The 25,303-nt window shown below is 32.0% G+C and overlaps 1 protein-coding gene across 1 annotated transcript in view; it reads left to right on the forward strand.

Annotated features, from left to right (window-relative positions):
• atrn (attractin) overlaps window positions 1–25,303 on the forward strand; it is a 607,345-nt gene that overhangs the window by 147,336 nt on the left and 434,706 nt on the right. Inside the window, exons 6-7 of the mRNA XM_030126085.1 lie at window positions 11,113–11,281; window positions 21,719–21,809. Of these exons, the coding sequence (XP_029981945.1) occupies window positions 11,113–11,281; window positions 21,719–21,809 (260 nt within the window). The remainder of the gene's footprint in view (window positions 1–11,112; window positions 11,282–21,718; window positions 21,810–25,303) is intronic.

The following is a 25,303-nucleotide window of genomic DNA, read 5'->3' on the forward strand; positions in this document are numbered from 1 at the left end:
CTATTTAGTCCTTAAGTGTGTTGTGTATTTTATAAATTCTGGTCATAGTTTTCCCTCTGATTTCACCTCCTGCAGCTTTAAAAAACAACAACAACAAAAAAAGCAATTTCCTGCAGATAACTGTAGTGGCTGCTTGCTTCAGTTTTGGCTTTATTTCCTTATTTTAAGGCTCATTATGGTCAGTGATTCCAGTTTGAAGAAATCCAGCCAAGTTAAATGTGGCAAGATGAGGAAATTTTGATATAATTAAGAACATTTGGCCAGTGGGATGTTTTTTTTTGTTTTTTTTTTAACAGTATTCTGACTTTGTCATCCAGATTCCCCATGGTGATTCAGCTGAATGCTTTTTTGGTGTTTAGTTCTTCTACTTCCACTGCAGCTGCCCACACAACTTCTGCCCATGTTCTGCCTGAACCCGGCGGACTTGGTGAATATCGAGTGTTTTTATTCGGTAACGACCTGACTGTGCACTCCGTCCCTCTCCAATCGGACCATATGGCGGTTGTAACTGCTCTATTAGTTCTGAATCCGTTCATCTGCGTCGCCATGCGCTCGCAGAGACAACGGCTTCATTTAACTGCACTTATATCAGCAGCTCAGAGTGCTCACAATCTAATTACCAAAGCAGAGGGAGCTGAGAAACAGAGCGGCGTTTTCTTAGCCTTTATTACCCTGTCATGCTGTTTTAGTCAAGGGGTAGCACACACAGTGTACTCGGAGGTGCCAGCCTCCAAATGAACTCATTTTCTACACCGAACTGAGTGAAGGCACAGAACGAATGGCTGTTTAGCCGAGCCAGCGTTGCATTTAATCTGTCGTTCACAGATGCATAGCCTTCAACAAATCACCTCCTTAAGTGAGGCTGAGACCGCCTTTTGTTTTATTTATGGAAATGCCACCGAGGTGCAAAGGTAATTCTGTTCGCTGGAGTCCGGTTGAAGAATATTAGTCTTTTTCTTTTTTTTTTTTCAGCTGCTAAAACAGGTATTGGAGGTATTTAACCCTTTGTCGTTATGGAAGCTCTGCCGCTGTTGTAAATGGTCTTTACTGGTCAAATACAACCGGACTTTAGAATGGGGGTGGTTAAACATGGGGCCTGTGAGCCAAAACCGGCCCATCAAAGGTTCCAATCTGGCCTGTTGGATGAATCTGTGCAAAAATGACACTGAAGATATTAACAGTCAGTGGTGTTCAACTGGTTTTAGTTCAGGTTCCACATACATGCCAGTGTGATCTCAAGTCAAATAATAGTATAATATCCTATAAATAATGACCCACCCCCCATCACAACCAAAATTTAATCATTTCTTCCTTGCGCCAGTATCAACATTTCCTGAAAATTTCATGAAAATCCGTCCGTAACTTTTTGAGTTATCTTGCTAACAAACAAACTAACTAACTAACTAACTAACAAACACGTACGCACACAAAGCAAAGCGATCACAATATCTCCTGGCAGAGGTAATAATAGCATAATATCCTATAAATAATGACTCAAACGTTTCTTCTTTGTTTAAAGTAAAAAAAAACAACAAAAAAGAAAAAAAAAACCATTATGCCTATAAATAATGACAACTCCAAATTTTTTGGCCAAAAATCATTAAATTTTGAAAATGTTTACATTTATGATCTATCCTTTAATGATAAAATGTGAATAACTTGAACAAATATGAACAACCTGAAATGTTTAAAGAAAAAATAGTGCAATTTGTAGATCGCATCTGTAATGCACATATATAAGTGATAAACTAAGACTTAATATTGTTAACACACGTATTTTTCCAAAGAAATTTCAGTTTTTTCAGGTTACTTCTACAACAGGGGTGTCAAACATGTGGCCCGTGGGCCAAAACCGGCCCGCCAAAGGTTCCAATCCGGCCCGTTGAATGAATCTGTGCAAAAATGACGCTGAAGAAATTAACGGTCAGTGGTGTTCAACTGGTTTAGTTCAGGTTCCACATACAGACCAATGTGATCTCAAGTCAAATAATAGTATAGTATCCTATAAATAACGACTTGAACTTTTCCTCTTTGTTTAAAGTAAAAATAAACAAAACATCATTGTGCCTATAAATAATGACAACAAATTTTTCTGCCTAAAAACATTTTGAAAATGTTTACATTTACAAACTACCCTTTAACAATAAAATGTGAATAACCAGAACAAATATGAACATCCTCAAATGTTTAAAGAAAATAAGTGCAATTTTTTCAATATTCTGCCCGTTTCTAAATATTTTATGACTTTGCAGATCTGATCTGTAATGCACATGTATAAATGATAAGTTGAGGCCTAAATTTCATGGTCCGTGGGTCAAAACCGGCCCGCCAAAGGTTCCAATCCAGCCTGTTGGATCAATCTGTGCAAAAATGACACTGAAGATATTAACCGTCAATGGTGTCTAACTGGTTTTAGTTCAGGTTCCACATACAGACCAATGTGATCCTAGGTAAGATAATAGTATAATATCCTATAAATAATGACTCAAACTTTTATTTGTTTAAAGTAAAAAAAAAACAGAATCAAGACAAAAAATTATACCCATAAATAATGACAACTCCAAATATTTCAGCCAAAAATCATAAAATTTTGAAAATGTTTACATTTATAAGCTCTCCTTTAACATTAAAATGTGAATAACCTGAACAAATATGAACAACCTGAAATGTTTAAAGAAAAATAAGTGCAATTTGTAGATCAGATCTGTAATGCACATATAAAAAATGATAAATTGAGACATAATATTGTTAAAATCACATTCATTTTTCCAAAGAAATTTCAGTTTTTTGAGGTTACTTCGAAAACAGGGGTGTCAAACATGTGGCCTGTGGGCCAAAACCGACCCGCCAAAGGTTCCATTCCAGCCTGTTGGATGAATCTGTGCCAAAATGACACTGAAGAAATTAACCAATGTGATCCTAAGTCAAATAATAGCATGATATCCTATAAATAATGACTTGAACTTTTCTTTGTTTTAAAGTAAAAAAGAAACCCAAAACATTATGCCTATAAATAATGACAGCTCCAAATTTTTTGGCCAAAAATCATTACATTTTGAAATTTTTTATGTTTACAAACTATCCTTTAACAATAAAATGTGAATAAGATGAACAAATATGAACAACCTGAAATGTTTAAAAAAAAAAAATAAGTGCAATTTTATCAATATTCTACCTGTTCCTAAATGTTTTGGGACTTTGTAGCTCTGATCTATAATGCACGTGTATGAATGCATCAAATGATAAATTGAGACATAATACTGTTAATATTACACTTATTTTTAACAGTTAATGGTGCTGAACTGGTTTTAGTTCAGGTTATTCATACAGACCAAGTCAAATAATAGTATAATAACCTATAAATAATGACAACTCTAAATTATTGTTTCTGCTTTAGTGTAAAAAAAAAAAAGTACATATTACAAATATCTACATAAACAAACTATCCTTTAACAATAAAATGTGAATAAGCTGAACAAATATGAACAACATGAAATATCTGAAGCAAATAAAGTGCAATTGTATTAATATTCTGCCTGTTATTAAACAATAATAATAATAATAATAATAATAATAATAATAATAATAATGGATTGGATTTTATATAGCGCTTTTCTAGACACCCAAAGCGCTTTACATTATTGATCCATTATTCATTCGCTCTCACTTTCTCCCTCTGGTGGGAATGTTTTGTGCTTTTGTAGATCTGATCTGTAACGCACATTTATGAATATTGATCAAGCTGAGGCATAAAATAGTTAAAATTGCACTCATTTTTCTCATAAATTTCGTTTTTTTCAGATTATTCACATTTATTTTTTTGTTTGGATAGTTTGTAAATGTAAATATTTTCATAATTTAATGTTTTTTTTTTTTTTGCACTAAAACAGAAATATTTGCAGTTGTCAGTATTTATAGGTTATTATGTTATTATTTTCCTGACCCCACCCACTTAAGGTCAAATCAGGCTGTGTTTGGAACCTGAGGGAAAATGAGTTTGACATCCCAGAGCTAAACAAACCCCTAAAAGCAGAACGGCTGAAGTGACCTTGATTGTTGCAGTGAATCGCGACGCTTCCCCTGCTGTCACACGTCCACCGCTGCATTGTTGTGATAATGATCAATAAGGAACTCCCCGACTGCAGCATCCTGTTTGTGCAGGGCGATGCAGCGATAGCACTAATTGGTTGGTAAATATTTTATAGCGGGCAGGTTTAATCTGCACCTTTCATCAAACTGGATGGACACAGTATAGACGAATAAAAAGGCAAACACACACACACACACACACAGATCCCTTCGTAAACTAACTTACACTTAAACGTATCGACTGACTTTTTTTTTTTTTTCTCATTTGCTTTTGCAGCTGTTTGCCAAAAAAACAACTCGGCAGCTTTTCCCGTGATTCAGGAGTAATTCCGGTTTATGTTGGTGTTATTGTTCTTGTCCAGTAACAAGAGGAGGGGGTGGAGTGTGTGTGTGTGGGGGGGTGCAGCTGGAGAATCCAGTCGTTTACACAATAATTCCACTGAAATACTCTGGGACTTGTTATTTATGCTGAAAGTTTTGTGTTTTTGGCAGGATTTAACAGTTAAACCCTGCCAAATAATTTCCCTGGACGTGGATAATTAACTTCTGAGGTTAATTCATATCCATTACAACAAAAGGGAGTTGCGTTTGGATGTAATGGTACAAAAAAAAAAAAAAAAAAAAACTCTATATCTACAGCTTTGGAAATGATTAAGATGCTGTAAAAAAAAAAAAAAAAGGAAAAAAAAGTAGTGAACAGTCATAATTATGAGTTGTAAAGGTATTTCATAAGCAGAAAACCTGGCAAAGGCGCATGAAATGTTTGGTTTACGTTTTAATACTGTACTCGCTGACATTGATGCAATTCGGAAATATGTATTTTATATGTTGGAAATATGTATATAGTCTGTATAGTTTTTGTCACTATTCTTATTTTTTTATTTTATATTGTTTGGGCTTTTTTGGACTATCTTGGTTTTTGCTCTATATTTATGCACGCACACTTTTTCTTGCGCTTTATTCTGTTGACGCCTTTATCATTGAATTTCGTCGTTGTGGGATCAATAAAATCTAATCTAACTTTACTTTACCTAAGTTAACCTAATCTAATTTAACTTAACTTAATTTTACTTTACTTTACCTAAATTAATCTAATCTAATCTAATCTAATCTAACTGAACTGAACTGAATTTAATTTAACTTAATTTAACCTAAATTAACCTAATGTAATGTAATCTAATTTAATTTAACCTAACTTAATTTAACTTAACTTAAGTTTACTCTACTTTACTTTACCTAATCTAATCTAATCTAATCTAATCTAATCTAATCTAATGTAATCTAATCTAATCTAATCTAACTGAACTGAATTTAATTTAATTTAACTTAACCTAAATTAACCTAATGTAATGTAATCTAATTTAATTTAACCTAACTTAATTTAACTTAACTTAACTTAACTTAAATTTACTCTACTTTACTTTACCTAATCTAATCTAATCTAATGTAATCTAATCTAATGTAATCTAATCTAATCTAATGTATCTAAACTAATCTAATTTAATTTAACTTAACTTTACCTAAGTTAACCTAACATAATCTAATCTAATTTAACTTAACTTAATTTAATTTAACATAATTTAACTTAACTTAATTTTACCTAAATTAATCTAATCTAATCTAATCTAATCTAATCTAATGTATCTAAACTAATCTAATTTAATTTAACTTTACCTAAGTTAACCTAACCTAATCTAATCTAATTTAACTTAATTTAACTTAACTTAATTTTACCTAAATTAATCTAATCTAATCTAATGTATCTAAACTAATCTAATTTAATTTAACTTTACCTAAATTAACCTAACCTAACCTAATCTAATCTAATCTAATTTAATTTAATTTAACTTAACTTAATTTTACCTAAATTAATCTAATCTAATCTAATCTAATCTAATCAACACATAAACTGTATTTAAATGAATGATAATAAAAGCCAATCTTTATCAGTAACAAGTAACATGTAAATTAAGAACATCTGATGTTAAAAAACAGTCTAGACACAGTTACAGACTGAGAATAAATAATCAAAAGACCGCGTTGAAGAGCTGATAGAAAATCCCAAATGGTCTAATTATTTCCAAAGCTGTGTATGTCAACATTTTTTCTAACGGTAAAAAATTGAAGCTGAAAGTTAAACTCATACAGGTAATCCAAGTGGAAAGTAACTGTCAAACACAAACCACATGTGCAATAATTCTACAGATACAGATGAACTTTACGGATTCTCAGGAGGAAATTCACAGTTTTAATCAGCTCAGCGAAAAGAAATAAAGAAAACCAAACTGTTAAAAAGTAAAGTTAACAATATGCAGACGAAAAACAAACACACATCAGCTAAAAACGACTCCGATATAGCATGAACATAAAAAGCAATACGTCAAAGATAGTTTGAATTTCATGTCGTTTTCCTTTTTTTCCACTAAAACAAAGAAAAAAAATTGAAATTGTCTTTATAGGTTTTTAAGATAGTATTTTACTGTTCTGACCCACTTTAGATCATATTGAATGAGCTCCACTCATTCTGACTTTTATTTGTTAAAAGTCATTTTTCCATTTCACATGTTCATCCCATGGGCCGGATCGGACCCTTAGTCGGGCTGATTTTGGCCCACGTGCCGTATGTTTGACCCCTGTGGTTTAATAGTATAGTTTAACTTTCAAACCGCTTTAATTTGTATCAGAGTTGTGAGCGGCGGTGTTTCCTCAAAGGTGCTGCCATGGCAACGACAATAGCCTGTGACAGTATTCAAGGCTTTTTAGTCAAACTGATAAGTTGAAGAGGCCGATAGGAGGGGGCGGCGCGTCTCTAATCTGTCTAATGTTTCTGTTCCTTTGGTCTTTCTTCACATTTTCTGATCTCTAATCATTTCACTGTTCACGACCATAATCAGCCTCAGTCGACTGGAGGTGCTTTAACCTCCAGCTCCTCTCATCAGCGTCGTACCTTTAGAATTAAAGAGATGGAATTCATAATAGATCAGGGTTCTTCACCTACTCTGCATCAGGGACGTTAAGTCCATTTATGAACCTCCTAAGTTTGTGGACTTTTCTGGCCTCGTGTCTGTGGTGATTCCTCTCAAGGCCTTCAAAAACAGGGGGTCCGTGGGCCAAAACCGGCCACCAAAGGTTTTAATCTGGCCGATCTGTTGGATGAATGTGTGCAAATTTACACTGAAAATCCTATGTAAGTTATGCTTCTTCCGACTCCTTTTCGACCATGAAAAATTCAGACTTTGCACATACTTGAAGATAGATTCTATTAATTTAAATGTTATTTTGTTTTTGTTTTATTTTGCTTTGTTTTGTTTTATTTTATTTCTTTGCATGTTCCAAATAAATAAATAAATAAATAAATGTCAAGGGTTTTGAAGTGGTTTTAGTTCAGGTTCCACATACGGTCTGTATAAATTGAGGCCTAAATTTCAGTTTTTTTCAGGTTACCTCAAAAACAGGGGTGTCAAACATGCGGCCTGTGGGTCAAAACCGGGCCGCCAAAGGTTTCAATCTGGCCCGTTGGATGAATTTGTGCAAAAATGACACTGAAGATATTAACAGTCAGTGGTGTTGAACTGGTTTTAGTTCAAGTTCCACATACAGACCAATGTGATCTCAAGTCAAATAACAGTATAATAATCTATAAATAATGACTCCAAATTTTTTTTCTTGGTTTAATGTGAAAAGAAGTATTACATTATGCATTTAAATAATGACAACTCCAAATTTTCCTCTTTGTTTTAGTTCAAAATAACATTAAATCATGAAAATGTTTACATTTACAAACTATCCTTTAACAATGAATGAATGAATGAATGAATTAATTTATTTTTGGTTTTAGATCAATCATTGTACTCAGTACATCAATCACAAACATAAACGCCAAAAAAGGAATAGGCTAGAAGCAAAAGCTTTTTTTTTTTGCCTATCCTTTTTAACTAATACACTGCTTACATCAACTTAAATGTGTACTGCATCGAGCATTCGCACCATAATAAAACAAAAACATATCTACCATCTCAATTCATTATTTCTGAATAATTTTAAACTTAAGGTACTTTTTTTTTTTTAAACTTCGCCAAAGGAGTGGATAACTTAAATCACAGGTGTCAAACATGTGGCCCAGGGGCCAAATCTGGCCCACCACAGGTTCCATTCCGGCCCGCGGGATGAAAGTGCAAAAATTAACCTGAACAGTGAAGGTCAAAATCATTTTGGTTCAGGTTCCAAATACAGACCAATGTGATCTACAGTAAAAATAACAACACAATAACCCATAAATAATGACAACTACACATTTTCTTTGTGAAAAATTTTGTAGAAAAAAAAAAAAAAGATTACACTGTGAAAATAACAAAACTGATCTTTCACAATAAAATGCAAATAAATACATAAATAAAAACAAAGATGAACAACCCGAAATGTGCAATTTGAACAATATTCTGCCTGTTACTAAATGTTTTGTGCATTTATGGATCCACTGTGATCTGGAGTTGTGTTAATAATAACAGACGTAATATTGTAGAAATTGTTCAAATTTTAGTTCCAAACTCCAAAATTTTAACAATATTCTGCCTGTTACCAAATGTTTATGTAACATTGTGTGTAATGTACATGTACAAATAAGTCGAGGCGTAATATTGTTCACATTGCACTGATTTTTCAAATGAAATTTCTGTTTTTTCAGGTTATTCACATCTTTTTGTAAAATGTAAATATTTTCATAATTTAATTGGGGTTTTTTGTACTAAAACAAAAAGGAAAACTTGGATTTGCCATTATTCATAGGTTATTTAGTCATTATTTTACTGGTCTGGCCTGCTTGACATCAAATTGGGCAAAATATGTTTAAAGAAAATTAAGTGTATTTTTAACAACAACATTCTGTCTGTTACTAAATGGTTTGTGTCTTTGTAGATCTGATCCATAATGCACATGTATAAATGATAAGTTGAGGCGTAATATTGTTAAAATTACACTCAATTTTCTTAAGAAATTAAAATTTTTTCAGGTTATTGACGTGTAGTGTTTTTTGTTTGGAGTGTCTGTATTGTGGCCTTCAAAAACAGGGGTGTCAAACATGTGGCCCGTGGTCCAAAACTGGCCACCAAAGGTTCTAATCTGGCCCGTTGGATGAATCTGCAAAAATGACACTGAAGATATTAACAGGCAATGGTATTGAACTGGTTTTAGTTCATGTTCCACATACAGACCAATGAGATCTCAAGTCAAATAACAGCATAATATCTGATAAATAATGATAACTCTAATTTTTTCTCTTTGTTTTAGTGCAAAAAACATTAAATTATGTAAAATATTTACTTTTACAAACTATCCATTAACAATAAAACGTGAATAACCTGAAATATCTCAAGGAAATTTAGTGGAATTTTAACAATATTCTGCCTTTTATTAAATGTTAATGCACATGTATAAATGATAAGCTGAGGCCTAATATTGTTAAAATTGCACTTATTTCATATTAAATTAATTTTTTTCAGGTTATTGACATGTAGTTTTTTGTTGTTCTTAGTTTGTAAATGTCAATATTTTCATAATTTAATGTTATTTTTTTGCACTAAAAGAGAACAATTTGGAGTTGTCAGTATTTATAGGTTATTATGTTATTTTCCTGGTCTGACCCACTTGAGATCAAATTTGTTTTGCTTTGTTTTAGTTCAAAATAAGATTAAATTGTGAAAATATTTACATTAAAAAACTATCCTTTAACAATAAAATGTGAATAACCTGAACAAATATGAACAACCTGAAATGTCTGAAGAAAATTAAGTGTAATTTTATCAATATTCTGCCTGTTACTAAATATTTTGTGCCTCTGCAGATCTGATCTGTAATGCACATAATATAAAGTATAGTATAAATATTGATAACGTTAAAATAAATAAAATAGTTAAAATAAATAAACGCATAAAATTGTTGAAATGGCACTTATTTGTCTTCTAAATTTCAGTTTTTTCAGGTTATTCACATTTACTTTTTTGTTTGGATAGTTTGTAATTGAAAATATTTTCATAATTTAATGGGGGTTTTTTGCGCTAAAAGAGAAAAATTTGGAGTTGTCAGTATTTATAGGTTATTATGTTATTTTCCTGGTCCGACCCACTTGAGATCACATTTGTTTTGCTTTGTTTTAGTGCAAAATAACATAAAAGTATGAAAATATTTACATCAACAAACTGTCCTTTAACAATAAAATGTGAATAACCTGAACAAATATGAACGACCTGAAATGTCTGAAGAAAATTAAGTGGAATTTTAACAATATTCTGCCTTTTATTAAATGTTAACGCACATGTATAAAGGATAAGTTGAGGCCTAATATTGTTAAAATTGCACTTATTTCACACTAAATTAATTTTTTTCAGGTTATTGACATGTAGTTTTTTGTATTCTTAGTTTGTAAATGTCAATATTTTCATAATTTAATGTTATTTTTTTGCACTAAAATAGAAAAATTTGGAGTTGTCAGTATTTATAGGTTATTATGTTATTTTCCTGGTCCGACCCACTTGAGATCACATTTGTTTTGCTTTGTTTTAATGGAAAATAACATTAAATTATGAAAATATTTACATCAACAAATTATCCTTTAACAATAAAATGTGAATAACATGAACAAAAATGAACAACCTGAAATGTCTGAAGAAAATTAAGTGTAATTTTATCAATATTCTGCCTGGAAATAAATGTTTAATATCATAAATGATAAGTTGAGGCATAGTATTGTTAAAATTACACTTATTTCATACTAAATGTCAGTTTTTTCAGGTTATTGACATGTAGTTTTTTGTGTGGATAGTTTGTAAATGTAAATATTTTCATAATTTAATGTTATTTTTTCCATTAAAACAGAGAAAAGTTTGGAGTTGTTATTATTTATTAGCTGTTATATTATTATTTCTCTGGTCCGACCCACTTTAGATCATCTCAGTCTGTATGTGGTCCCTGTTCTAAACCAGCTGAAGTGTCTTTTATCCTGACTCTGTGGTTTCCGGTGTCCCTCAGGTCCGGACTGCGCCGTCTCCGTCCCCGCCAACTCCTCGTTCTGGAACCGGGAGGACTACACCGAGGCTGGGCTGGCCCGGGCGTCCCATAAGGCCGTGGTGGACCAGGGCGTCATGTGGGTCATCGGAGGCTACGTCTTCAACGCCTCCGACTACCACATGGTCAAAGCGTGAGTATTCCCCGCTGCTGTCGTAACTGGAGTCGGGAAAACGTCTGAAAACTCCCAGGAAAAAGCAGAAACCCGGTGCTTACAGCTCAGTGTCAGTCAGGAATGTAATTAAAACTCTAAAACTACATGACAGGCTCCTCACCGTGAACTCCACCCTGGAAGGTCCCGCTCATTGCCTTTACTCGTGTTACGGTGTTACAGGTCAAGGCCAGATCCTTTCAGCCAGTGTCGACATGTCAGGTTTATAAAAGTCCATGGATCACTCAGTATTAACCCTCCGGTATCCCGTCCAGCAAGGCCCTTATTAAGCACCAAGTGTGCCTTTTTGGCACACTTGTGGAATAATGTCAAAAAAAAAAATCATACAGTTTGTTTTTAATTCTTTTACACTTTTTTCTATTTCATCAACTTGAGCCGTAAATAAAAATACCAAATACTCAATAATTATCACATTTTTTAACCCTTTAAATGCTGTGTTTGTAATATAAACAAACCATTTTTTTGGATGCAAAAAACACACAAAAATTTTTTTTTCAATATACTACATAAAAAGTGGATCACATATTATTTGATTTTTTCGTCCTGGCATATGTCAATGATTGACTCCAACATTAGTTAATTTGCATTATTACACTGGTCAACAACAAATTTATTGTTGAAGTTTTTGGAGCTGATTTAGGATAATTTTGGTGTGCTGAATCCAAAAATCACATTAATTTTGCTCAATCAGGTCAACTTTCTGAACTATGCTACATATTGGCTTTTTAACATTTTTGCTTACATTTATGGGCATTTTCACATCATATGATACAAAATTCTTTCATATTTCGGGCAATAAACAAGTTCTGAAGATTTTACTTTTGCCAATTTATGATTAATGTTTTTTTTTAACATTACAGGTGAATGAAATGGCTTCGACTAGAAGGTCTTGCAAAAATAAGCCTGATGTATTCTGCGACATCTGTGGTGAATACACCATTGTACCTAACAGGAATCCTGTTAGAAAATGATTTTTTTTCTCTTAAAACCTATTTTGGGTGAGAACTATATAAAAAATCAACTGATAAAGTCCCAAAAATGTCATCAATTTTGTGAGAAGATCAAATTTTTCAAAATCAAATTAGCAAAAAAACCTGACCTGATTGAGAAAAACAGATGTCATTTTTGGATTTAGCGGTGCAAAATGGTCCTAATTCAGTTGAAAAAACCTAGACAACTTGCAAAAAAAAATTTTTTTGTAACCCAGTGTTATTAACCGTCCGGTATCCCGTCCAGGAAGGCCCTTACTAAACACCAAGTGTGCCTTTTTGGCACAGCTGTGGAATAATGTCAAAAAAATTTTCATACAGTTTGTTTTTAATTCTTTTACACTTTTTTCTATTTCATCAACTTGAGCCGTAAATAAAAATACCAAATACTCAATAATTGTCACGTTTTTTAACCCTTCAAATGCCGTGTTTGTAATGTAAACAAACCATTTTTTTGGATGCAAAAAACACAAAAAAATATTTTTTTTTCAATATACTACATAAAAAGTGGATCACATATTATTAGATTTTTTCATCCTGGCATATTTCAATGATTAACTCCAACACTGGTTAATTTGCATAATTATTTTTGGCGCTAGGTCAAATGTTCAAAAATACTAGCATCTGTCACCAAGTGTGCGTAAAATGCACACCTATAAATCAAACCATTCAATATTATATATTGATTTATTTTTCTGCTCTAATTTGATTTTATTTTTGTAAATCAAGGTCAGCCCTAATCATACATATCAAATGGAAGAAATAGTGCGTTTTAGGCACACTTGAGAGACAGATGCTAGTCTGGTAATTTTCTTTTGTTTACAATGTGCACATTTTAGTTGGTGGCCAGAATTTTAAAGATCATGCAAAAATGAACAACTTTTGAATTCTAACCTTATTTAAATTGTGAAAAATAATATGAGTTTTTTTAATACGAAGTGCAAAGTGTGCCTAAAAGGCGCACCCGGATACGGGAGGGTTAAACCTAAATATCATTTATCTTCATTTTGTGCCAGTTTTTTTTTTTTTTAAGAATATATTTATTAAATTTTCATTTTTCAAAACAACACAAAACAGAACAGCTCAGCACCACAGTCAAAACAAAAACAGAGATTTACAGTCAGCATACAGACAGATTCCCATCACATTCATGTCTGTATAATACAATAAAAGTCCATTTCAGAGCAGATGAAAGTTCGAGACAGAACTGAGGACACATTTCATTCAGTGTAGTCCAAGAAATGTCGATGTCGAATATGTCGATCTTAGAATGTGCCAAGCATGTCGCAAAGTCAAGTGGAATGTGCTTTAGTATTAGCGTCCTCCATCCAGAAATAGTAGGGTTTTTTTAAGTCCAGTGTAGTAGTATATTTTTTTGGGCACAGAATGTTAAAATATGACACAATTTCCGATTATGTTTATTACTAATACACTTAAGTAAGCCAAGGAGAAGCGATTTTATGCCACTGTTATAGTAAGAGCCTAACAATAATGTTGCACTTAAAGCAAAAAAAAAGGTAATTTATTGGTATTTATTGGAACATATGAAGACTTTCTGCTTTTGCAAAGGGTTAAATATTATATGTGATTGTTTGAATCTGTCTTTCCCAAACACAGGGGGATTGGATCATTATCTAAATTAGAAAATATATAGCAATAAAGATTACAAGGTTAAGGTTTTGTCCATTTATTATCCCCATATGGACATTTTGGCGCTGCATTTTTACCCATTCTAACGCATATAGCACCTAGCATTAGCATTAGTGCATTAGCACTTAGTCATTGATTAAAAAAGAAAGGTCATGATCATAATAATAATTAATGACGACGACGATAACACGATTATAATAATATAAGATAAGACAATATATAATATAATAATGTAATGAATGAAATAACAATAATATGATAATGAAAATAATATAACTATTAATAATATAACAAAATAATAATAATATGGTAATGATGATAATATAATAACATACCTGTTATAATACTATAGTAAGATAATGATAATAATAATAATAATAATAATAATAATAATAATAATAATAATAATAATAATAATAATAATAATAATAATGATAATAATAATAATAATAATAATAATAATAATAATGTAGAATTAATATTTCTGAATAAAACAAAAATAAATGTGTTCTCTGGAAAAGTTTATAAATGTTCATCTCTAAGTCATGTGAAAGATTTTAAATTTTGCTTGGATTGTATTATTTGTTTTATTTTTATTATTGTTTAAAATGGCACTGTCTTGTTATCCTGTTTTGTTTCTGGAACTTTCCTTTTTGTAAATAGGGTAGGCATAAACAAGCTGTTGCTTGCCTTTTCACTCATGTTTAATGTAGAAATCCAAACTGTATGTAGGTATATATCGTGTTCTGTTAAATGGACGAATAAATTACTACTACTAAATACTGAGGAGCCTCAGGTGTAAAAGACAAAAGCAAGATAAGAGATGACAAAATTAAAACAACCTAAACGATTCAATGAAAGAGACTTCCACAGACTCAGACTATGTTTTAACAGTAGATGAGTCAATAAAATGTAGATTTATAATAACTCATGACATACTCATTTTGTTTTTTGTGTTTTAAACTGAAAACATTTGGGAAACTGTGACTTAAATATACAAAAGTCCATTAATAAAGTCTCCAAAACAGGAGAATCTGTTGGTTTGTGTCATTGTAGAGGTAGAATTAGAACATACCAGCCGTATTTTACCAAATGCGGTGAATATTAAAGGTTAATAGGTCAAGATAAATAGTCATCAGTTTACTAATTCTCCACTCAGCTGATGTTAAACTTTTAAAATCAAGGTGATTTCATTAAAAAAGTATCAGTCAAACCTTTAATAATACTGCTGGAGTGAATGAAAGACAATGGAGGTGTTGCAAAAAAAAAAAACAAAAACAGCATGATAATACAGAATTCTGATGTTTCTGTTTTTATGCACATGAATGGGAACTCAATTATTCACAATAATGATCACCGCCTTAAATGATCACAATCACACTATTATGCAATAATCGTGACTGACGGCCCACGTAACGCTTCTTTTCTTAGTTTAATGTGACAATTGAGTCATTTTCTTCCTTTTTGTGACGGTTGAAGTCTGTCCTAAATAAGTGGCATTGATGTTTAAAGTCATAAGAAACACAGTAGACCAGTGCTTCCCAACCTTTTTTGGCTTGTGACTCCATTTTAACATCACACATTTCTGGCGACCCCAGACATTCAAAACAAAGACTTTTTTTCTTTTGCTAAAATTAATTTCTTTTTGATCATGTAATAATTTGCTACACTATGTTGCAAATAAACGTTAATTTTAGGCTATATTTAGGCTATATAGCCTAAATGTCGTATAAAATATCAACTAAATGATGTATATTATTATGGACGGAGGCAGAAAAGCCAGGTGTAGATTACTGCACAAAGTGAGAATTTGATTTTCCTTGGTCAGGATATGTACAGTCAGTCCAGCTTGGATTTACAAGGCTGACAATTAATACTGAACAAACAAGAACTCAAACTATGAATTATGAAAGAGCTGCAGCATCTGAAACCGACCACAATGAACATTTGACAGATAAACAGAACCACAGTGCTTCAGTTTCAGACTCAGTTTGTCATGTTTTTTTGTATTGTGATTGTCCCTCTCAACTCACCATATATTTTTTTATTAGCAAGTTTTTACAAATTTTTATTACTTACTAAAAATTTCAGGCGACCCCATTTGAATTCCAGGCGACCCCACATGCGGTCCCGACCCCAAGGTTGAAAAACACTGCAGTAGACTGATATTTGTCGTGTCCTTATAGGAGGTTGTTTGGTTTACACAGGATTCAGATGTTTTATTCATTTACTTAACCTCTGTTGAACCAGGAAATAACTCACTGTGTTGGTTCAGACAGAAGCAGGAAATCAAACAATTAATTGTGAAATAAGTTATAGAGACGTGAAATAAGAATCAGAATAGCCTTTTATTGTCATTGTGTTCAATGGAATAAGGAGTGTAACAATATGAATTAAAAAAAACTATACGCAAGAACGTAACAATAGAGGGAATGTAAAATTAAAAAAGTAAAATAAGAAAATAGAATACAAAATAGTAAAAAAAAAAAAAAAACCTTCATAATTTAACAAAGATAATAACATTAATTAGATTAAAGTTGTCATATTTCGAGAATAAAGCCATGATATTATGAGAACTAGAAGCACTCGGAGAGCGCAGACCTCCGCCAAGGCTGATCAGTGCCCCCCCCCCCGTGGGCCCCCCCACCCCCGATCACCACCAAAATTTAATAATTTCTTCCTTATCCCATTTCCAACAAACCCTGAAAATTTCATCCAAATCTGTCCATAACTTTTTGAGTTATGTTGCACACTAACGGACAGACAAACAAACAAACAAACAAACAAACAAACAGACAGACAGACAAACAAACAAACCCTGGCAAAAACATAACCTCCTTGGCGGAGGTAATAATGAAATTATATAATAAGAATTACTAAATAATAAAAATTTAAAAACAGATGTGAAAAATATCATAATTTACAAGAGTACAGTCGTACTCACTGGGCACATAATGGAAAACTTTGAACATTTAGTGAGGTTTTACTTTTATTTGGGGTTTACGCACAGCCAAATACTGAGCCTACTAGCCCCGCCCACCATCAACACGTTAGCATTAGTCGTCCGGTCCAACAGAAGTGAAAGTTGCTGCGTTGCATCTCTTGTTGCATTCACTGTAATCAACAAGGTTTAAGGCTTACAATTTCTAAATTGTGACTTTTTATCGCACTATTGCGAAATCATTTTCAAAATATTACGATTCTAATCTTATAAAAATACGATATTATTTTCAGTAAGTGATGAGGTTTTTTTTTTCTCAAAATGTAATCATTTGTTCCTTTTGCCACTATCAACATTTCCTGAAAATGTCATCAAAATCTGTCCATAACTTTTTGAGTTATCTTGCTAACAAACAAACAAACAAACAAACAAACAAACAGACAGACAGACAGACAGACAGACAGACAAACCCCGACAAAAACATTACCTCCGCTGTTCCTTGGCTTTCTTTCTTTTCTTGAAATAAGATTTTCCAGACCTACTGTCTAAAAATAAGTTATTAAATCTCATTAAAAAGTTTAGGTGATTATGTCTTAAGTGTGATGAGATATTTTGACTAGAAAGGGGAAAAATACACTTGGTAAGATTTATATTTTTGCAGTGTATCTTATCTTATCTTAGCCTATCATACCTTATCTAACTTATCTTACTTTTTTGTCTTATCTTACCCTATCTTACTTTACCTTATCTTATTTACCTTATCTTACTTATTGTACCTTTTTTGTCTTATCTTATCTTGTCTTATTTTGTCTTATCTTATTTATCCTATCTTTCTTTTTTGTCTTACCTTATCTTACCATATCTTATCTTACTTTTTTTTTTTTATCTTATCTCATCTTATTTTTTCCTTATTTTACCTGACTTGTGTTACTTTTTGGTCTTATCTTATTTTACCTTATCTTATCTTACTTTTTTAATCTTATATTATCTTGTCTTATCTTTTCTTATTTTATCTGACTTATCTTATGTTACTTTTTTGTCTTATCTTATTTTACCTTAACTTTTCTTACTTTTTTAATCTTATCCCATTTTTCCTTATTTTATTTAGACTTATCTTCTGTTACTTTTGTCTTATTTCACCTTATCTTGTCTTACTGTTTTTATCTTATCTTATTTTCCTTATTTTATCTGACTTTTCTTATGTTCCTTTTTTGTCTTATCTTATCTTAACTTATCTTATCTTATCTTATCTTATTTTTCCTTATCTGACTTTTCTTATGTTACTTTTTTGTCTTTTCTTATTTTTCCTTATTTTATCGGACTTATCTTCTGTTACTTTTTTTGTCTTATCTTATTTTGCCTTATCTTGTCTTACTGTTTTTATCTTATCTTATTTTTCCTTACTTTATCTGACTTTTCTTATGTTACTTTTTTGTCCTATCTTATCTTATCTTATCTTGTCTTATCTTATTTTTCCTTATCTGACTTTTCTTATGTTACTTTTTTTCTTTTGTCTTATTTTTTCTTATTTTATCGGACTTATCTTCTGTTACTTTTTTTGTCTTATCTTATTTTACCTTATCTTGTCTTACTGTTTTTATCTTATCTTATTTTCCTTATTTTATCTGACTTTTCTTATGTTACTTTTTTTGTCTTATCTTATTTTTCCTTATTTTATCTGACTTTTCTTATGTTACTTTTTTGTCTTATCTTACCTTACCTTATCTTCCCTTACCTTAAAACTCTAACTGACATATCTGGTCGTCTTCTTCACTTCTTCTCCTTAGATCTTCTTTATCTTATCCTTTCCCCCTCGTACCAAACCTGGTCTGTGTGTATTTTCTTCGTGCGAACATGTCAGGACGCTGATGTAAGCGCCCATACTTTAAGTGCAGCTTCGTGGAACTGTTAGTGCGACCGAACCCATTGGTGGTGTGATTACTGCCGGCCTGTTGTGACACTAACTATGTGCAGGGCTTTATGGTGATCCAGCCCATTAGTGCTTCACAACGCAACAGCCTTTTACAGCTGCCCTCGCAAACATGCAGTTTAGCCGCTCTGTGATGTTTTATTATCCAGGACACAAAAGGAATTAAAGATGCAAAAACTGGCCAATTTGGAGCCGCTGTTTACTGCTCTCTAAGAGACTTTTTGGCGCTCGCCGAAGTTATAATTTTCCTTTTGGCTTGAGGTGGAGCCTGTGATTCACATTTAATGCCTTATCACTAGTTTAACAGTGGTTTTACATGAACAGAGGGAGCCGTTTGTTCTATTTGAGGTACAACTTCCACAGTAAACACCCATTTCCAGAAAGTAATTAGTTTATTTTGACCATGATGTCCATTTATCAGCTTTGTCTTAGTTGGAAAATGGACTTTTTTTTTTAATCACAATATACAACATGTTTTTCATTTAGTAGAAGTCTGAACACTTAGACGACTGCTCCTCCTTCAGCTGAAGGAGAGAATCTGGTTATTTATCGATTTTAGTTCTTCAAATCCAGATCGGACCGTTATATTGTAGGTTCACACCTTTTTTTTGTCCTGTTGTTTCTGTTTTTTGAGGTGATGGGCTGAGAGTGATGAAAAAGGGGGACTTTTTTTTTAATAACAATACTGACAATGAAGTCGACAGAAGCAACATACAACACACCAGTGCAAGAGAAAGACAGGTAGACAAAAAATACAAGTGAGACTGAAATATAAACTGAGGAAAATGAGAAATTTGGTATTTATATAAATATTTAGATAATAGAGAATTAGAATTAAGCATTTTTAAAATTAAAAAAAATATTAATTTAACTAAAGTCTTAACTTGTCTTAACTAAACTGCACTTGTCTTAACTTGTCTAAACTTAACTTGTCTTATCTTGTCTTAACTTAAGTACACTTGTCTTATCTTAATTAAACTTAACTTGTATTATCTTGTCTTAGCTTAACTTAACTTGTCTTATCTTGTCTTAACTTTTCTCGTCTTGTCTTAACTAAACTTAACTTACCTCGTCTTAAGTTAACTTTTCTTATCTTGTCTTTACTTAACTTATCTTGTCTTGACTAAACATAACTTGTCTTATCTTGTCTTCGCTTAAATTGTCTTATCTTGTCTTAACTTGTCTTGTCTTCACTAAACATAACTTGTTTTATCTTGTCTTAACTAAACTAACTTGTCTTATCTTGTCTTAACTTAAGTACGCTTGTCTTATCTTGTCTTAACTAAACTTAACTTGTCTTAACTTAAGTACGCTTATCTTGTTTTAACTAAACTAAACTTAACTTGACTTATCTTGTCTTAACTTAACTTGTCTTAATTAAACTTAACTTGTCTTATCATGTCTGAACTAAACTTAACTTATCTCGTCTGAAGTTAACTTTTCTTATCTTGTCTTTACTTAACTTATCTTGTCTTAACTAAACTTAACTTGTCTTAACTTAAGTACCCTTATCTTGTTTTAACTAAAGTTAACTTGACTTATCTTGTCTTAACTTAACTTGTCTTAATTAAACTTAACTTGTCTTATCTTGTCTTAACTAAACTTAACTTATCTTGTCTTAACTTGTCTTATGTTGTCTTAACTAAACTAACTTGTCTTATCTTGTCTTAACTTAAGTATGCTTGTCTTAGCTTGTGTTAACTAAACTTATCTTATCTTGTCTTAACTTATATTGTCTTGACTAAACATAACTTGTCTTATCTTGTCTAAACTAAACTATCTTGTCTTAACTTATCTTGTCTTGTCCTAATTAAACTTAACTTGTCTAACCTTTTCTTAACTTAACGTATCTTGTCTTAATTAAACTTAACGTGTCTTATCTTGTCTTAACTTAACTTGTCTTAATTAAACTTAACTTGTTTTATCTTGTCTTAACTTAACTTGTCTTAATTAAACTTAACTTGTCTTATCTTGTCTTAACTTAACTTGTCTTATCTTGTCTTAACTTAACTTGTCTTAACTTGTCTTATCTTGTCTTAACTTGTCTTATCTTGTCTTAACGTAACTTATCTTGTCTTAGTTAAACTTAAGTTGTCTTATCTTGTCTTAACTTGTCTTAATTAAACTTAACTTGTTTTATCTTGTCTTAACTTGTCTTAATTAAACTTAACTTGTCTTATCTTGTCTTAACTTAACTTGTCTTAATTAAACTTAACTCGTTTTATCTTGTCTTAACTTAACTTGACTTAATTAAACTTAACTTGTTTTATCTTGTCTTAACTTAACTTGTCTTAATTAAACTTAACTTGTTTTATCTTGTCTTAACTTGTCTTAATTAAACGTAACTTGTTTTATCTTGTCTTAACTTATCTTGTCTTAATTAAACTTAACTTGTTTTATCTTGTCTTAACTTAACTTGTCTTAATTAAACTTAACTTGTTTTATCTTGTCTTAACTTGTCTTAATTAAACGTAACTTGTTTTATCTTGTCTTAACTTTTCTTGTCTTAATTAAACTTAACTTGTTTTATCTTGTCTTAACTTGTCTTAATTAAACTTAACTTGTTTTATCTTGTCTTATCTTGTCTTAATTAAACTTAACTTGTTTTATCTTGTCTTAACTTGTCTTAATTAAAACTTAACTTGTCTTATCTTGTCTTAACTTGTCTAATCTTATCTTGTCTTAACTTAAATTAACTTGTCTTATCTTGTCTTAACTTAACTTAACTTGTCTTATCTTGTCTTAATTAAACTTAACTTGTCTTGTCTGGTCTTAACTTGTCTTATCTTAACTAAACTTAACTTAATAAAAATGACAGTCCATGCTCGTTGCTCTTCCATTTTCCTAAACTGTCCCGCTGACCGTCGTCTTCTGTCCTCTTTCTGCAGCTATAACCTCAGCACCCGGAGGTGGTTGACCCTTGACCCCTCGGTCAACACCGTCACGCCCAGATATGGACACTCCCTGGCTCTGCACGAGGTACCGACACAAAGCAGGATGCACATTCAGACCAAAGCCACTCAGCGCTGGGTTTCTATTTATAGCTGAGCTCACATAAGTCTGTTTGTGCAGAGTCATGTCTTTTAAAGAGAAAAGGACACACAAGCAGTCAATTAAACACAGGCACGAGCAGAAACACCAGGAAACACACATCCACGTCCACTCGTCCACTCGTCCATGTCCTTCTCTTTGTGCTTTCAGTGGTGTCTGGTCATTGTCTGGAACTAATGTATAAATCTGTGGGTTTTGATACGCTGCAGTGAAGTGGTGAAGCAGCTTCTTCTCAGCCAAAAGACTGTCAGGAGCCGCTGATGGAATAATAAATTCAGAGGAAGACGCAGTGTGTGTGTGTGTGTGTGTGTGTGTGTGTGCGCGCTCTGTGGTTTGAGCTGCAGACTGTTTGTAATGCACAGATTGCATCACAGTGTGCGAATGTGTCTGCTTTGCCAATGTAAGCTCCAAAGACAAATCTGAAATCAAACCCGAGTTGACGCCTAATCGAATTGATGTTACGTCTCACGGCTGAGGATGATGTTGCAGTTTGGGTGCTTAATAAAAAGCTCCATCTCAGACTGTACAGGGTGGGGAAGCAAAATTTACAATGAACATTTAGTTGTTTTTTCTCAGCAGGCACTACGTCAATTGTTTTGAAACCAAACATATATTGATGTCATAATCATACCTAACACTATTATCCATACCTTTTCAGAAACTTTTGCCCATATGAGTAATCAGGAAAGCAAACGTCAAAGAGTGTGTGATTTGCTGAATGCACTCGTCACACCAAAGGAGATTTCAAAAATAGTTGGAGTGTCCATAAAGACTGTTTATAATGGAAAGAAGAGAATGACTATGAGAAAAACTATTACGAGAAAGTCTGGAAGATACTATTAAAGAAGAATGGGAGAAGTTGTCACCCCAATATTTGAGGAACACTTGCGCAAGTTTCAGGAAGCGTGTGAAGGCAGTTATTGAGAAAGAAGGAGGACACATAGAATAAAAACATTTTCTATTATGTCAATTTTCTTGTGGCAAATAAATTTTCATGACTTTCAATAAACTAATTGGTCATACACTGTCTTTCAATCCCTGCCTCAAAATATTGTAAATTTTGCTTCCCCACCCTGTAGATGAAGGATGAACGAGTGAATAATACATTTTCTACAGCGGAAAAGCGTCACTGTTGTTGTTTAAAGTGATGAAGTGAAGTTTGGAGTAAAAACCTGTGAACTGCACCAGTCATTCTTCTAATAGACAGGTGTCAAACATGCGGCCCGGGGGCCAGAACCGGCCCGCCAAAGGTTTCAATCCGGCCCCTCGGATGAATTTGTGAAATGCAAAAATTATAATGAAGATATTAACAATCAAGGATGTGAAAATCATTTTAGGTCAATTCAATCTGAAGTGGGTCAGACCAGTAAAAAACAATCATAACAACGTATAAATAATTACGACGGCGTATTAAGGCCACATAAGAAAAAACAACAGCTTGTCACTACGAGAATAAAGTCATTATTTAATGAGAATAAAGTCGTAGTTTAAAAAAAAGTCATTTAACGAGAATAAAGTTGCTAATTAATGAGAATAAAGTCGTTAATTAATGAGAATAAAGTCATTAACGAGAATAAAGTCGTTAATTAATGAGAATAAAGTCATTAACGAGAATAAAGTCGTTAATTAATGAGAATAAAGTCGTAGTTTTAAAAAAGTCATTATTTAACGAGAATAAAGTCGTTAATTAATGAGAATAAAGTCGTAGTTTTAAAAAAAGTCGTTATTTAACGAGAATAAAGTTGTTAATGAGAATAAAGTCATTAAGGAGAATAAAGTCGTTAATTAATGAGAATATAGTCGTAGTTTTAAAAAACTCATTATTTAACGAGAATAAAGTCGTTAATTAATGAGAATAAACTCATTATTTAACGAGAATAAAGTCGTTAATTAATGAGAATAAAGTCATTAACGAGAATAAAGTCGTTAATTAATGAGAATAAAGTCATTAACGAGAATAAAGTCGTTAATTAATGAGAATAAAGTCGTAGTTTTAAAAAAAAGTCATTATTTAACGAGAATAAAGTCGTTAATTAATGAGAATAAAGTCATTAAGGAGAATAAAGTTGTTAATTAATGAGAATAAAGTTGTAGTTTTAAAAAACTCATTATTTAACGGGAATAAAGTTGTTAATTAATGAGAATATAGTCGTAGTTTTAAAAAACTCATTATTTAACGAGAATAAAGTCGTTAATTAATGAGAATAAACTCATTATTTAACAAGAATAAAGTCGTTAATTAATGAGAATGAAGTCATTAACAAGAATAAAGTCATTAATTAATGACAATAAAGTCATTAACGAGAATAAAGTCATTAATTAATGAGAATAAAGTCGTAGTTTTAAAAAAAGTCATTATTTAACGAGAATAAAGTCGTTAATTAATGAGAATAACGTCATTAACAAGAATAAAGTCATTAATTAATGACAATAAAGTCATTAACGAGAATAAAGTCATTAATTAATGAGAATAAAGTCGTAGTTTTAAAAAAAGTCATTATTTAACGAGAATAAAGTCGTTAATTAATGAGAATAAAGTCATTAAGGAGAATAAAGTCGTTAATTAATGAGAATATAGTCGTAGTTTTAAAAAACTCATTATTTAACGAGAATAAAGTCGTTAATTAATGAGAATAAAGTCATTATTTAACGAGAATAAAGTCGTTAATTAATGAGAATAAAGTCATTATTTAACGAGAATAAAGTCGTTAATGAGAATAAACTCATTATTTAATGAGAATAAAGTCGTACTTTTATGAGATTAAACTTGTAATATTTTGAAAATTCGACACAGTTTCCGGTTTTACCGCGAATGCAACAAGCGAAGCAGTAACTTTCCCTTCTGTTGGACTCCAAATCTCCCAGTAGAATCCCCACAGTTTGTTCAGAAACACAAACCCTCTGTGTTTAGTTCTCTGGTGTTTCCACTGATAGCCTACAGCTGAACACTTCACCAGTTTCTCCTCCACAAAAGAAGTAATTTGCTACAAATCAATTCGATTCTTACAACAGACCCAAATGTGTGCAAACTCTTCCAAGTCCTGAAACTGATGTGTTGATAGAAGATAGACTAATGAAAGCAGAACTGCACTAAATGTTCCAAGTTCAACATCAATGATTAGGTACAACTTCTCATTATATTATGACTTTATTCTCGAAATATAACGACTTTATTCTCGTTAAATAATGACTAGGGGCTCCTTCAATCTTCCTTTTAATCTTGTAGTGTCACTGGAAAGGCCTCTGGTGAAGGAATTCCTCCCCCTGGTGGATTATCTGTGTATTGCATGTATCTAATTGTATACATCAGGTTTTTTGAGAAAAAAAAAAAATCACACTGATCATGTAGAGGGCTTCAAAACTCATGTATCAAAAATGATACGTTTGGCGTTATAGGGTTAAATCTGTGACGGCTGCTTTAG

The sequence above is a fragment of the Sphaeramia orbicularis genome, chromosome 22 (assembly GCF_902148855.1).
Source record: "Sphaeramia orbicularis chromosome 22, fSphaOr1.1, whole genome shotgun sequence".
NCBI lineage: Eukaryota > Metazoa > Chordata > Actinopteri > Kurtiformes > Apogonidae > Sphaeramia > Sphaeramia orbicularis.